The sequence below is a fragment of the Pyrus communis genome, chromosome 1 (assembly GCF_041283825.1).
Source record: "Pyrus communis isolate YQ-2024b chromosome 1, ASM4128382v1, whole genome shotgun sequence".
In the NCBI taxonomy this organism is placed as follows: domain Eukaryota; kingdom Viridiplantae; phylum Streptophyta; class Magnoliopsida; order Rosales; family Rosaceae; genus Pyrus; species Pyrus communis.
The window spans coordinates 1786963-1802149 of NC_142565.1; the positions used below are offsets into that span (position 1 = coordinate 1786963).

At 35.4% G+C, this 15187-nt stretch overlaps 2 protein-coding genes and 1 non-coding gene across 4 annotated transcripts; 2 read left to right on the plus strand and 1 right to left on the minus strand.

Annotated features, from left to right (window-relative positions):
* Positions 1 to 961: 961 nt before the first annotated feature.
* Positions 962 to 4278, minus strand: LOC137720858 (uncharacterized protein At3g49140). 2 transcript variants are annotated; one of them, XR_015961028.1, is made up of 12 exons: positions 4118 to 4255; positions 3913 to 3997; positions 3575 to 3797; positions 3379 to 3481; positions 3213 to 3280; positions 2926 to 3093; positions 2722 to 2841; positions 2145 to 2486; positions 1900 to 2052; positions 1659 to 1752; positions 1457 to 1552; positions 962 to 1253 (listed from the first exon to the last, which is right to left on the minus strand). XR_015961028.1 is itself a non-coding variant. In XM_068459970.2 (11 exons), the coding sequence occupies exons 1-11, from the start codon at positions 4194 to 4196 to the stop codon at positions 1164 to 1166; spliced, it is 1527 nt and encodes a 508-aa protein (XP_068316071.2). In that variant the 5' UTR covers positions 4197 to 4278; the 3' UTR covers positions 962 to 1163. The 2 variants fall into 2 exon arrangements, 1 of the variants encoding a protein (XP_068316071.2); XM_068459970.2 differs by lacking the exon at positions 1659 to 1752 and having other exon boundaries at positions 4118 to 4278.
* Positions 4279 to 6844: 2566 nt separating this feature from the next.
* Positions 6845 to 9497, plus strand: LOC137721473 (DUF21 domain-containing protein At5g52790-like). Its single transcript, XM_088687269.1, has 12 exons — positions 6845 to 7025; positions 7102 to 7178; positions 7270 to 7353; positions 7470 to 7583; positions 7717 to 7803; positions 7892 to 8031; positions 8137 to 8224; positions 8324 to 8397; positions 8550 to 8680; positions 8772 to 8980; positions 9083 to 9129; positions 9287 to 9497. Exons 1-12 carry the CDS (start codon positions 6845 to 6847, stop codon positions 9495 to 9497), a joined length of 1443 nt encoding a protein of 480 aa, XP_088543395.1.
* A 4107-nt stretch (positions 9498 to 13604) lies between these two features.
* LOC137721529 (uncharacterized protein PAM68-like) lies at positions 13605 to 14385 on the plus strand. Its single transcript, XR_015961029.1, has one exon. It is a non-coding gene; the product is annotated as an uncharacterized protein PAM68-like (transcript).
* The last annotated feature ends 802 nt before the right edge of the window (positions 14386 to 15187 follow it).

Sequence of the window (15187 nt, forward strand, 5' to 3'; positions counted from 1 at the left end):
CCGATTAAAAAGGTTATCAATATTTCTAATAATAAATGACGACCTTCAAAATAATAGGGAAATATGGGTAGCGGGACCCACTTGAAACTACAATTCAATAGAACCGGAGCCACGTGTACCAAAACTTTTGTATTCTTTTTTAGCAAACGATATTAATAATACTAATAGAAAAAGAGAACTATTATTAGCATTTCAAAAATCTTATAACAATTAGCTAGAAAAATAGTAGTTTTAACTTTATAATGAATTAACAATAATGTAATTCAAATTTACCTTTGGCGAGAATTGAACCTCCAACCTCTTATTTACTGTTTAAAATTTAGTGATACCAAATAGAATTTTACGACTCGAATTATTACATAATCAAATATATATATATATATATATATTAATCCTTGTTCCATAAGGAAACAATAAAGGACACAAACATATATCCTTCCTAATAAAGAACTCCTAATATCTACACAATCTTTACATGCCCTTTTAAAATTAACTCACATTTACAAGAAAGACATACCGTAAACATATAATTTGAAGATTGCAAATTGTTGCCCGGCCTCGAAGCGGATCACTTAAAGTGTCTTCAGTGTGGATCCGTCCCCAGTTTCTACATGTCGCGTTTGTGCATTTATAGGCAACAACTTAACTTAACACACACACACACACACACACATATATATATTTAACCTGAGGTTATGATCCAATAGATTAAAACAAGGGACAGAGATCCCAGCCAGATCTTACCCCACCAAATCCTACGGATCCGGAGATCCGGACCATTGAAATTTGATCAAATGACTATAAACAGGGGACCTTCTAAAGGTAATAATAATTGTAGCCGTTAGATCAAATTTCAAGGGATCTCCGGATCCTTAGGACTTGGTGGGGGAGATCTGGCTGGGATCCTGTCCTAAAACAAGGGCAACGAGACCTATTAATCAGTTGATCAAAACAAAAATGATTTACAAGGCAAAGAATCACCAAGCTTTGCAAATTAATGAAATTTCATAATTCCTTAATCTCAATTAACAATACAATGACCTGGTTGGAACCCCTCCTGTCATATATCGAAACCTATGCCGAGAGGCATCATTGAAGAAACGAGCTAGAATCAAGCCAAATGATGGCACTTGAAGTTGTTGATGACGTTACCCTTCAATTTGCTAAGTTTGTTTCACTGTTTGTGGTTTCTGCTGCATCCTTGGGAATAGCAGATCAGTGAGTTGTCTCTCAGCACTGTACTCAGAAGTTGCCTGAAACCACACGGTAGACGAGGTAACCAAACCAAAGGCAACGCTACTTTTCAGCACAAGCATATTGTATTTCATGGTTCCGAAAGAGTAACAGAGGAATGTGCAACTACATTTTATTGTGCTTCAGAGTTCAGAGATGGTTCAATAATATTTGGAAGATAGATGGAACGTTAAACGCCATGGATTAAAGATACTTGGCTTACCCGTGTGTTAAGTGCGAATCTCAATGTCTGGACTTGTGTTCCTGAGCAAACCCTTAACTCAAATCCAAGGGAATCTACACCAATAAGTACTGCCTCCTGCAATATAATTAACAAAGATTAATCATCTATAAGACTACATTGAATTGCAACAACATCATCAAAGACGGATTTCACAAGATTGGGATAGATATGTAAAATAGACTTTCTCATTCTACGAAATCACATTCTAGCCTTTATGGATGTTGAAGACGACCTCATATATCACAGAAGTTGGGTATACAATCTAAAAAATCAACCTTTCCGGAGAACATAAGTTTTGAAGTTGTTCAAAATTGTAAAAAAAAAGGAAAAAAGGAGTGCAAAACCTACAGCCACGTCTTGGAAACAGATTTGGAAACTTGTTTAACAAGTTTGAATATGTCGGCAAAAAAAAGAAGTGGTACCTCCACTTGAAGACCCTTTAGTCTCCAACATAAGGACTTCAGAGCTTGCGTGGTCTTTTCTCCATCAGCTTTCAGACGAGATATAATTTTAGCTGCTGAGTGTGCAATGGCATCGGGTTGAGCTTTTACAAAGTCTTCTACTTCAACAACAGTCTGTGGAGAATTAGAACAAAAGATTAACCGTTAAAAAAGAGCTAGCATCAACTTGGATGACAAAATAAGAGTAAATCCTTCCTTACACGAACCTGACTTCCATGGGATGAAAACAGCTGAATCTTAACCATCCCCAGTTTGTAAAATGTAGTCCTGTTTCCCGGTGTTTCATCTTTCTTATTCTCCAATTCCTCTTCCGAGGCTGGACTATCCTTTGAAATTCCTGATTTATGGCCATTAATCCTAACAGGATCTTCTAAATCATCTTCTACAGTCCTCCCAACTTCATCTACGCCATCATTACAAGACTGGTGATCAGACAGATGCTTTTGGATAACAGAATGTTCTTCTATAAGTGCAGGCCTTATAAGGCCCTGAATAGCCAAACTAACTGGAGCCTGCTCTGCCCAATCTATAGGATCATCAGAAGCAACCTGAAAAGTAAAAACAAAAGTGGAAATATGAGAAACGGAAATGACAGCTTCATGAAAGACCATGAAATGGGATACAATTGCAGCTAGACGCTTCAAATGAAAAAGAGGTACTACAAGTAAGCAAATGAAAAACTCAAGAATTCCCCACTGTTACAAACAAAACACGCAAGTTAATTTTTTCAATTACCTCTACATCACTCCATTGTAGGGTAAGAAAATTACAATGGGCAATTACCTCACTTAGCTTCTTGGCAAAATTCATTGGGTGAGAGTAACGCATAGTCTGCAATTTTGCCCAGTTGTCAGAATCATCCAGATCATCTTCGTCTTCATCTTCAAGAACAGCAACCCAATCCTAAACATGAACCTATTAGATAATTAGAAATGTCTAACAACATCCATGCATCCACATCTAAACAAATGAAAACACAAAACAGACCGAATCATAGTCACCGTCTTCTTCATCATCGTCCTCCTCGTCATCGTCATCGTCATCATCATCATCATCTTCACTACCTTCATCTTCAATCCCATCCATTTCAAAATCAATTTCTGGTAACTCCATCTCATTGATCATTTCCATAGTATCTAACCCAATAATAACTTGCTGCATCATTAGAATAACCCACAAATGCGTAAGGAAAAGTCCAGAACATAGAATTGCTGATAGAATGCAATCATCTCTACCAATGGCCATCGATTTATTTGTCCATGAAAATTGCATACCACAAAGTTATTCTCTGAAGTTAGGGAACGAAAAGTGTCTTCACTATCCTTCACTTGAAAGTAGATATCTGCAACATGCTAGAGCGGGTTAAAATCTTTACTTTGAAAGGAAAAGAAAAATTGCCAAGTCCAATGTACGATGTGAAAGTCACACACTTTGACTTACTTCCATGTTCATCAGTTACATAAGGCAAATCCGGACATAAAATATTTTCGTGAACCTCGTCATTGATCAAACTCGAAAACAAGAGTGTTGCTTTGCTGTTAACCTGAAAATGGCATCAACAAGTGAGCAAGTCCAATTTAGTACTCAAAGATTCGAACTTTCGCCTACTTATCAACAATCGAATACAATGTACTACCTCAATGAGGGTTCTAGCAGATTCTGCGGCTGTAAGTCTATCAGTTCCACTAGCCTCTAATGTGGACTCGGCAATATCCTCAAATGGGTGGTATTCCGGCCTCTCATTCGGCTTCACAGGCTCCGAACCGGGCCCTAACTGCCGGGCAGATGCCTGAATCCCATTCTTTACCAAATTTCTCCTTTTTGCAACCGAACCATTCTTTGACCGTGGAATTCGAGTCCTGTATCACATTCTTATCCGATTTACGCATTTTCGAAACCTAGAAATTCAAATTGGTTTATTCAGCTAGAAAAAGCTCAGCTGCTGGATAATACAAAATAAACTAATTTGCGTACCACGGCGCAGCGAACCCGCCGGAGCAAGAAAGGCGGCAGCGTACGGCTCCGGTCAGTTCGTCTGAGCTCCACGTCGGACGATAGGCTGCAATAAACAAAAGAAATTAAATTCGAAGCGTCGTGCTTGGGAACAGAGAACGCAGGGAAGAGATGTGAAGAGAAAGTTGAGCTGTTAAAGTAGGCGGCAGAGAGAGGAGGGGGTTACAGGGCATGGAGGTGGAGGAGCAGAGGTTTGTGGCGGTGGAGTTGAATTGTACGGCCATGGCTGACTCGATCATCATCATCGTTTTCGAGTTGGTCGTAGTTAAAGCAACTGCAAGTGTGAGATCCACAAAATATATCACTCTCTGGAGATTCTGAAAGGATGAGGTTTGCTTTTTCCTTGGAGTTTGGGCTGCGATTCTCTGCGAGCACGACTGGTACAACCGAAATTCCAATTTTTTAAGATTTCGTTTAAAAGTGCTTTTAAAATGACTAAAACTGTTTTTTGAGAAAAAATAAATTGTAGCAATAGTCCCTCAATTTTAATCAAATTGGAGCAATGATCCCTCAACTAAAAATTCATTACCATTGATCCTTCAACTTATCAAAATGTGTAGTTATAATTCTTTTCATTAATTTCGTCAAAATTTTGTTAAAATAAGTTATGTTGGGATAACCATTTATATAATAAGGGTCCCTCAACTCATCAAAGTGTGTAATTATGGTCATTTTCGTCAACTACGTCAAAATTTTGTCAAAACGAATTATGTTGGAAGGATCATTGCTACAATTAGGTTATAGTTAAGAGACCATTTCTCTAGTTGAATTAAAGTTGAGGGACCAATGGTAATGGATTTTTAGTTGAGGGACTATTGCTCCAATTAAATTAAAGTTAAGGGACCATAGCTACAATTTACTCTTTCGAGAAAATATTTTTGGATTTCAAAAGCACTTAAAGTGTTTTATGCAAGAAGCACCAGTTATGTGCTTCTTTCAAGAAATATTTTAAGTGTTTTTTCATGATTTACTTGCATCTTTACTAATTATTGGTTCTAAAAACATTTTTACTAATAGCGCTTTCAGTCATTTCAAAAATATATCTAAACGAGCTCTAAAACTTTTTTAGAAGTGCTTTTAATACTATTAAAAACACTTTTCGTGAAATTAGATTTGGTTTCTAAATGTATTTTAAGTGCTTTTTAGAAGAATCACTTAAAATATTTTTTCAGAATCCTATGATTTTATTTTTTATTTTTTTACAATTCAACTTGAGTTTTATTAAAAATTGGCTTCAATAACATTTTCACTAAAAAAACATATCTTCAAACGAGCCATTAGTACTTTCATACTTTGGGCCATTTGGTACTTTTCTAGAAAGTGCTTTTGTTAATTAGAAGTAGGAGTGCATTCTTCAACGAGTACTATTTATTTTTAAGAAACCACTTCTAAGTTTATGATTTAAAAGCACTTATCGGTTGTTTTGCCAAATGTATTCTGAAACGTTTTAGAGTGTAAATACAAGATATGATTATACAACTCAAGAAATACAAAAAATTGATTTATTATTTGATGTCAAATTCCCTACAATTGTTCCCTAATGCTTGCTGAATTGAGGTTTCCTTAATTGAAAATAGCTTTTGATACTACTGCAAAGTCCAACGTAGTTTTAAGCAAGTTATTACAAGCAAGGAACAGAAACCAAATGAGAAAGTTGTTGATTGTTTTGTTGACCTAAAAATTTAGATGGATTAAACCGAGGAAATCTACAAGTTACCTACGTTTTTTTTGTTGATGCGGGTGTGTCAATTTGCAACTGAGCTCAGTTGGGTGAATGAGATGAATGAGGTTGGGTGGTGACGATATGCGTTGTTGACTTTTACACCAAGTTTCAAAAAACCCCTATAAAAAACAAATTATGTTGATACGTTATGTAATATTTCTCTACATTTTGGTTGTTTGATACACCAAGTTGTTTTCTATGAAACTATTGGTTTCACCGGTTTGATATTAAACATATGAACTGACATTGAGAGTGAACAGTGTAAGGTCAAATAATACCAAATACAGATAGTCTCATGCTTTTAAGTGCAACATGAATGATCGTGTCATCCCTTCACAAGTTTTTTTTTTTCATCAAGTAGTGGAATCTTTGCTTTTGGTGCTCAACAAATAGAACCAAAAGGAGTTTCTTTTGGCGATTGGATGTATATGTAGTGAAGTTGGTACCAGATAAGAGCTTCCCCAGTTAATTTACGTATCTTCATTCCATATATGCACGCTTTAGTTGGCTTTCCACGTTGTCACAATCCAATGAGGCTCTGTTTGGTAGGTTGGATGAGACATGTTGTGACCAATCAAAACGGATTTGAGTTCAGTCTGTTGTTTGTTGTGTCAAAATGTGAGATGAACATGACTGGACACGATGAGTTATAAATCCACAATATTATGGTTAACTAACTTGTTTTTATACATGAATTACAATTCTTGTCTTGTAAGTCCCGTCAATCCAATTCTATCTTTAAAACTCAATCTCATCCAACCCACCAAACGGACAAGTTTTGATGACTTAGGTTCCGTTTTTTACTCTTTGTATTTTTGTTTTGTTTTCAATTAAAATTCGGTATTCTCCATCTTTTTTTTTTATTTATTTGGTAGATTAATTATCCTATTTTTGTTGAATCTATAGATTTAGGTGTTCGGCAGTAGGGACTTGGATTTGGACAGAAGACTGTACCTGTATATATTTCACATCTTCTACGTGTTCTGATTATCTTTGTCCAAAATTCACAAAACTTGACACTATTTGTTTCACGGTTTTGTTCTACTCGCACAATCAATAAAAAGGATAGTCCTTCGCGTGTTCGTTCAATCAAAAGTGTATAAGCCAGCCCTTCTGTTTGATAAATACATTGTAGTTCACTGTTGGAGTATTAGTACTTGCTATACTACCATGAGAGACGATGACGTATTATGTTGTCAGACCGATTTCTGGGTGTTTATGGTCATATCTTTGGTCCTTGTGGCATTTGCCGGTATTGCATCAGGCCTTGCCTTAGGACTTCTCTCCTTCAGCCAAGTCGATCTTGAAGTCCTCATTAAGTCCGGTCAGCCTCAAGAACAGAAGAATGCAGGTTGCTAGCTACGGTGAGTTTCGTTACATTATTGTGAAAATTAATTACTAACTTAATCAGCTCGCTAAATTTGCAGCGAAGATTCTGCCGCTTGTTAAGAACGAACATCTACTTTTATGTACTCTCCTCATAGGCAAATCACTGGCAATGGAGGTACGCCGCTATGACATGCGTCATTTGTGCTGTTTTTATGTTCTGAAGTACTAAATTACTTGACCTGTTAACTAATGTATTGTTCTACAAGGCGCTTCCCATTTTCCTGGACTCGATGCTTCCCGTTTGGGCTGCGATTCTTGTGTCAGGCACCCTTGTTCTCGTATTTACGGAGGTAAAAATTTTGTTTTAAGCCATTCACTTGGTTTTTGTCTTGGCCTAATGCACTTTAAATGTTGACAATACGTTATTGTTGTCTTAAGATCGTTTATCGTTCACCTTTTCTCTTAGATCATTCCTCAAGCTGTATGTTCTCGATATGGACTAAGTCTCGGCGCGAAAATGTCTCACTTGGTCCGATTGCTTCTTGTGGTTTTCCTCCCCCTATCGTACCCTTTCAGTAAGGTAAAATACACGTTCATGACATAACTCAGATCAATGTTCAGTTCCACTGGCTTCACGTAACTCAACTCTTTTGTGGTAAGCATAATCTGCGCAAATTAAGACTTTTTCGTGTTTGGAAATTTGACCGTGGCAGCTGCTGGATTGCCTCCTTGGAAAAGGGCATTCGGCGCTCTTAAAACGAGCGGAGCTAAAAACATTGGTGGATCTGCATGCCGATGAGGTAAATTTGCTAGAGATTATTGTTAAATATTAACGGTCTATGCAGACAGTGACAAAAGTCTAAATACTGTGATCGTGTTCATCACTAGGCTGGGAAAGGTGGAGAGTTATCGCATCATGAAACAACGATTATTGCTGGTGCTCTGGATTTGACTTCCAAGACTGCTAAAGATGCAATGACTCCCATATCTCAAACTTTCTCCCTTGACATCAATTCAAAACTCGACATGTAAGTTACGATGGTCAGTTGAATCTGTTCATACCAAAATTAAATCATGTTTAATTACGTTCGAGTACTATGTCATTTTGATGTGTTTTGTCCATGGATCTTTAGCCATACCCTTGGTTTAATAACTAGCAAAGGTCACAGTCGTATACCTATCTACTCTGGAACCCCGACAAACATTATCGGCATCATTCTGGTAAGCACTTAGCACTTAGCAGGCCTCACCGTTTACTATTTCCTTAAAGCTACCTTTCATCCACGTGTAACTAATGTCGCATTTTTCGGAATGTACTAGTTGAAGAATTTGATCTTCAGCCGCCCTGAGGACGAAACGCTAATTAAATACTTGACTATCAGAAGGATTCCAAGGTAGGCTATGACTGTTCCCTTATGGAATCTAGCAATTGACTTCATGCTAACACAAGTTTTGGGCAAAACCAACTACTGTTTCCACGAAACTAATTTGCCGAAAAGCGCATATGTTTAATGTAAATTGTAATGCTGTACATAATCTGTAACAGGGTCTATGATAATTCGCCTTTGTACGATGTACTGCAGCAGTTCCATAAAGGTCATAGTCATATGGTTGCTGTGGTGATGAGTAACAAGGATACTAATTCAACATCACATTCAACACTAGCTGAGGGTAGAGGTAATTTAAATTATACTGAAAATAAGGTTATTGGGCAAAAAATATGTTTTTAGACTAGTAGAATTCATGATTGTTAAGTGCGATTCTACAGGATTAAATTTTTTGCATGAACAAAAAGAGCGTCTGAGCATTTCTGCGGACATACCATCACCTCTACATTCAACTGAAACCGTAAATACGAAACATAGGCAAGGATTGCGCACGCAAAATGTATCATCTGAGAGTTTAGAATCTCTTCAAAGGGACGAGGAGGTAATCGGCATCATAACAATGGAAGATGTCATGGAGGAACTGTTGCAGGTAACCAAGTTAGTAAATAAATTGATGAACTGTTTTTTTATTTTTTTATGGCAATATATATTTGAAAATTAAACTAACCAGTCTATTTATTCTGTCTTCCAGGCAGATATACAGGATGAAACAGATGAATACGTCGATGTTCACAACAAGTGAGTGATGACATTTTTCTTGTTTTCTACGCAAACTCCACGTCTGTTCCAAAAATTAGAGCGAAACCCTTAACCCGAATGACTCTTACTACTTTAATTAGTATTAATTATATTTGATCTTGACTACTTGCTTTGGTTTTTCTTTTTTGTACCACAGAATCAAAATCGACCTCCAACCATATTCAAGACGATCATCAGCCTCAAAAACTCTAAGCAAATCTGCGTCTCAGATTTATTGGAGAAATCCAGAGCCGTCTCTACTGTCTTCATACAGCACTTCTGCACCCGGGTCTCCCATTCATCCATACACTCAACAACCTATCATAAGACCTTCCCCGCATGCATCTGCAGGCCTGATTCGCAGCTGACCATCCTCGCATATAGTGAGTTAATATATCCAATCTAATTTTAGGCACTAAACGTGACGTAATATGACTATAATTTTGTAACATAAATAGGTTCGTTTTGTTTATATGAAATTTTTTTATCTTGGCAGGCTTCAAGAAAATCGAATGATGAGAAGCTGCAAAATCCCAGTGACCACAAAGTTTAAAAGGTAATAATTAATTAAAATAAATTAGTTATGGAACTGAACGTGACTAAACTTTCTTTTAAGTTATTATGCTTAACCTGTAATAACATGCAACAGTACGAAAAAGTACCTGATACATTTACATTTTCACAATTAATCAAGCTTTATTGTTTGCAATTTTTTTTTGTTAAACGATAAACTTTGTTAAATTATTGTTTGCATTTGTTTATGCTTCCTTTTGCAAGCTTTTGAAGACCATCTTAATTTTAATTGATTAAATCAAATTAATTAAGTTATTACGTACTTGATAAAATATAAGAAACAACGTGCACTTACTAACACAACAGTTGCTTAATACCTAAAATTAAAATTAATTCAACGCAATTAACGACAGATCTTACCAAACAAATTTGATCCTGTCCTCGGCTGCGTGCAAAATTGTAAATCACTCTCAGTTTGAACTTTGAAACATAAATGCGAAGAAGAAATTATCTTTTTAATTTGTTGACGGCCCAAAAATAAACTTCGAACTATTCTAGAAGATATGCACGAAGGCAAAACATTCGTAAATTACCTGTCTGATTTCGATCACATATTAGGCCTGATTTAGACTTTGTTCAGGTTGTCTTTGTTTTGGTTACGTTAGTGAGAAAGCAATGTCTTGCATGTAATTCAATATCCTAATGGATATAATATTAGGATTATATCCATGCTGCGTCCCGATATGAAATTCACCTTTATCTAAATTATGGTGATAGTTTTGAACTCTCCTCCTCCTCTTAATATTATTAAAAATTTATAAAAAAAAATTGCTTTGCAAGTTATTGCTTGACCAGTTTCTCTACAGAATGAGAAGAGGTGCAACAACTTCAAAATTGGATATGATCAACGAGAAATTGATCTTAATGAATAACGTTGTTCATACCATTTTATTTAATACACATTTTATAGGAGTAGCAGCCACTTCTATATATTGTTGAAGTTCAAATACACACCTTATGATTAAAAGAAAATGCTTTCATATTTTGGTCTCACGTGAGGAGAGAAATAAGAACAAGGTAATGACACTTGGGTAAGGAAGCTTCTTTCCCTTTGGTTGAATGATAAAGCTAGTGATGACGTGGATCAGGACCTCCAGGAGATAACCGCTTTGACTCGATTTGAGTTTTGCTTATACGTTCGCGCTTTGGCTTGCGTACATGGATTCTGTTTGCCGCTTCATTTCTGAATCCGATATTATATATTTCTTCCTTGGTTGTTTTGACCAATAATTTTCGAATCGAGTTGGCCTCAGGATTGAGAGAATGAGAATCAAACCTAAAATAAAAAAGCAGAAACAACATTAATACTGCATATATCACAAAACATCTCAAGGTAGACATTTCCTTCCTATAGTACTACAAGATATGAAGACAAACTAGGAAGCTTGCTATATATAAGCATCAAAAAGTACTTTTTTCATTGTTTTATTCAAAGTGGGAATAGTAGACACTGAAAGGGGCAGCATAAACTCGCTTTTCTCTTAATAGTGCATGTATTCTATTTCAATGTAAGTAAAACCTCTTTCAAGTTAGGGTAATGTTAGAAAAATTAAATTTTGTAAACTAAATAAATTAGCAGTTGATAATTCGATTATTACTTGAGCATTGATAAACGTGTTCATTCCTATTGATGAAACATAATTTAGCTTGTAAATTTTGTCTACAAATTTATTCTCCCTAACATTATTCTTAAAGTTATAATATCTCCGAAGTTATGTAGTTGGAATCAAATTAATTTTATAACTTTAGGAGGTTATTACTAATAGAGGCGTAGTTAAAAAAAATATTATTTATTGACTTATTTATCCTGAATGAATAGTGTATTTCCTAATTAAAATTCCTTACTGCCGGTTGTTTTATTTCTTGAATATTTTTGTACTCATGTAAAGGGGTGTTTTCTTAAGATTGGACCAAGAAAAATTATAACTGATTATATTGTAGAGTTTATTCCATTACATAGAACTGGTCCCAAGTTGGAACCGAAATTTTTTTGACTTATTCTAATATAAAGTATTACTTTAGAGAGATAAGTCACGTATATATCAAAACACGTACACTAACTATTAGGAACAAATCACTCAGCGTGCGTACTTCCATAAAACTTTCGAATATTGAGCTCCATAGACATGCTGTACATTTTTTAGGGATCCCCAATCAGAGAATAATTAACCACTAAAATATGTAATTACCTACTAATTTGATACTTGGTGTGCTAAACCTAATATTTGAGTAGGTCAACCTGAATATTTTTTTCCTTTGATGTTCACCATTTAGAGGCTATCTACGTGCGCTACAGCGTATTAAGATTGTCGCATCTTCAAAGGTTCATCCATCCTTAGCTCCATCTTCCCTTCGAGTTTTGACAATGCTTAATTTGGATTTATCTAATCAAGCATTGTAATCAGACGTATTATGGATTGACATCGTAATTTAAGTAGGTTGATCAGTTTCTTTTTGTAATGTTGAAAGAAAAGTACAACGGGACAAACAGGTATGATACATATAGAATAATAATTTGGACATACATGAGGATACTTACAAGACCAACTAGAAACGTCTGGAAAAGATGATGAAGAACGGTGGAGGAATGGCGGGGGGAAAATGCAGAAGAAATGTATATAAAATGATATACAAAATGAAACTATAAACTAATAAAGGTTTTGTAGCCAAAATAATTAATCATTGAGATTAGTATAACTTATACTTTGGCTTAAAATTGAAAACGATAGAAGTGATCTTTGAGTTTGTCCAACGTGATGACCTTTTTAAGGGTATTTTTGTCAAACCAACCCCTTTTTAGCTAAAAATGGTCTCTGAGATTGTCATAATTTCTTACTTTGGTCCTTGACAATGAAAAATTGATAAAAGTGGTCCCTGAGTTTGTCTATCGTAAATCATTTTGGTCATTCCATGAAAATTTTGTCAATATCCTTGTTAAATTGTCACTTGAGCGACAACAGTCGACTTTTTTAAGGGTGTGTTTGAGAAACCAACCCCTCCACTTAACGAGGATAGTGACAAATTTTGTTAATAAAACTATTTAATTCATTTTGTGAATTTTTTTTTAATATTCTCATTAAGTGGAGAGGGTGGTTAGACAAAAATATCCTTAAAAAGGTGGTCACGCGATCGCTCACGTGACAATTTAATGAGGATATTGATAGATTTTTCACAAAATGACCAAAATTATTTACGATGGACAAACTCAAGAATCACTTCTATCTATTTTTCATTGTCAATGACAAAGTGAGGAGTTATGTCAATCTCAAGAACCATTTTGGCTAAAAACAATTGGTTTGAGAAAAATATACTTAAAATATGCTCGTACATGGTCTCTCACGTGACAATTTAACGATGGTGTTGACAAATTTTTCACAAATGACCAAAATAATTTACAGCGAACAAACTCAGGGACCACCTCTATTGATTTTCAATTTCAGGGATAAAAATGTGAAGTTATGCCAATGTCAGAGACCATGTTGGCTAAAAGAAAACAAAAATCATTTTAAGTGGTTTCATTTTTGAGAATTTTTCACATTCTTCCCCTCCCTCACATCATTTTTCTTCATCCATCATTTCCCTTTACATTTTTGTCATATATCTCAAGTATAAAAAATAAAACTGAACCCTAAAAACGAAATAGTTATAAAACGATACTTAGTGTGCGTCGTTAATTTGCAAGAGCACAATAAGTAGGTCAAGTTCTAATTTACCAAGTTGGTTCCTTTCTCACTTTATTATTGGATTTAGAGAGTTTTGCTTGTTCAGTGCAGAACAAATTACCCTAGCTAGGTTAATTTGGTGATAGGAAAGATGAATCACAATGAGATAAAGGTACAAAATATCTCTAGAGACCATGTCACCACCATCCATTTGGGATAAGGTTTTTAGCAATAAGACCATACAACTTGACTTGGCGTTATAATGAAGTAACCTTGCATAAGCCATGAAAACTCTGATTTTTTCCTCCCAACCATCTCTCTATCTTCCAAGCTCTTTGCCATGGAAGTCCAAAACCCTAACCTTCCACCCCACAACCTTGCAGAACCTAGGCCACCTTAAAAGAAGTACGTACAAAACACATGCAAATGCAAAAGGCTTTGGCAGTGCGCCACCAGCCACGACAAGGGAAACGCCTACAAGCAAAAACTCAGGCAAAACTGATAACAACGACAGCGACGAGGAAGTTCCACAGGTCGTTTTCGAGAGGATGCTAGTGAGAATTATCGCCGCTGTGGGCCTGCCTTTAGCCACTGGCTTTGCGTTTTTGAAAGTTTTTGATGCGGTTAAGGAGAAGCACTTGTGGGATGTACCACTTTGGCTACCATTCTTGACGACCTTGTTGACTTTTGGGGCTTCGGCTCTTGGGATTGCGTACGGGGCATTGTCTACAAGTTGGGATGCAGAGAAAAAGGGTTCAGTTCTTGGATTGGAAGAAGCTCAAAGCAATTGGGTTGAGATGTGGAGGGAGGAAGATGAGAGTAATAATAGTAATAAATGATGGGTTAATTTTGGCCTGTGTAAATTGATAGTTTCACGGTAACTTCAAGCACCATTAGTTAGTTTTTGTTCTCCCCTTAATCCGGTTGTGTAAAATTTTAAGTGCATCAATCGCATGGTGCTATTGATTCACATGTTATAAAATAAATAAATGATATGATTAATATATCATAAATTTATGTACATTATTATTAAATAAACTTATGTGTACGATAATATAAATGAATTAATAATACATGTCGATACTTGCACATTAATCATGAAAAATATTAAACCATTGGATTAAGGAAAATGTTAGTAAATCATGTTTTTAGATTATATTTTGTAGATCACATGAAGGAGCGGTTGATTGTTGAATACATTCTTTAATGATTTAAACGATTAATTCAACCACTGCCGCATCATGTGGTCTACAAAATAGATTCAAGTAGATAGTCTCTAGCATCACCCTTGGATAAGTTTAAAACCTAATTAAGTTGAAAAATACCAGGAATACTATCTTTTTAAATCATATTTTGGTTCTTTATTTAAAAATTTAGTAATGTGGTGGTTGATGGTTATATTTATTTTTTAAATCTAAATATGATTTAAGTAAATGATCTATCTAGCAATAAGTTCGTAGATGTATTAACTTACGCTACTATGCTATTAAAATATGAGTTGATGACACTGCAACTTGTAATACAAGTAGGTGTTTAAGATATGAGGTCTAACAGTACATATGGATAATTGTCATCTCTTGAGCATATATTATAAAGTTATAAAATGCTTCTAAATTGTCTAACTAATCAGCAATCATATTATATGCTCTAATTAAGTATTATGTTTTCTATTTTCTTATTCCGTGGTTCAATCTGCTAGCTAGAAGAAGTAAAACAAAATACACAACTTAATTAGACAAGACAAACTCAGAAAACAGTAACCAAGCTGTATTAGAAAACTTGGTAACAATACATACCGCACAAATAATGCTTAATTAGTGCCG

Coding starts and splice junctions, on each gene's coding strand:
- LOC137721473 (XM_088687269.1), top strand. CDS start 6,845: ATGAGAGACGATGACGTATTATGTTGTCAGACCGATTTCTGGGTGTTT. Junction 7,584..7,716: donor TATCGTACCCTTTCAGTAAG/GTAAAATACACG, acceptor TGACCGTGGCAG/CTGCTGGATTGCCTCCTTGG. Junction 8,398..8,549: donor ACTATCAGAAGGATTCCAAG/GTAGGCTATGAC, acceptor AATCTGTAACAG/GGTCTATGATAATTCGCCTT.
- LOC137720858 (XM_068459970.2), bottom strand. CDS start 4,196: ATGATGATGATCGAGTCAGCCATGGCCGTACAATTCAACTCCACCGCC. Junction 3,798..3,912: donor GGCGGGTTCGCTGCGCCGTG/GTACGCAAATTA, acceptor AATGTGATACAG/GACTCGAATTCCACGGTCAA. Junction 3,094..3,212: donor CTTCAGAGAATAACTTTGTG/GTATGCAATTTT, acceptor CTAATGATGCAG/CAAGTTATTATTGGGTTAGA.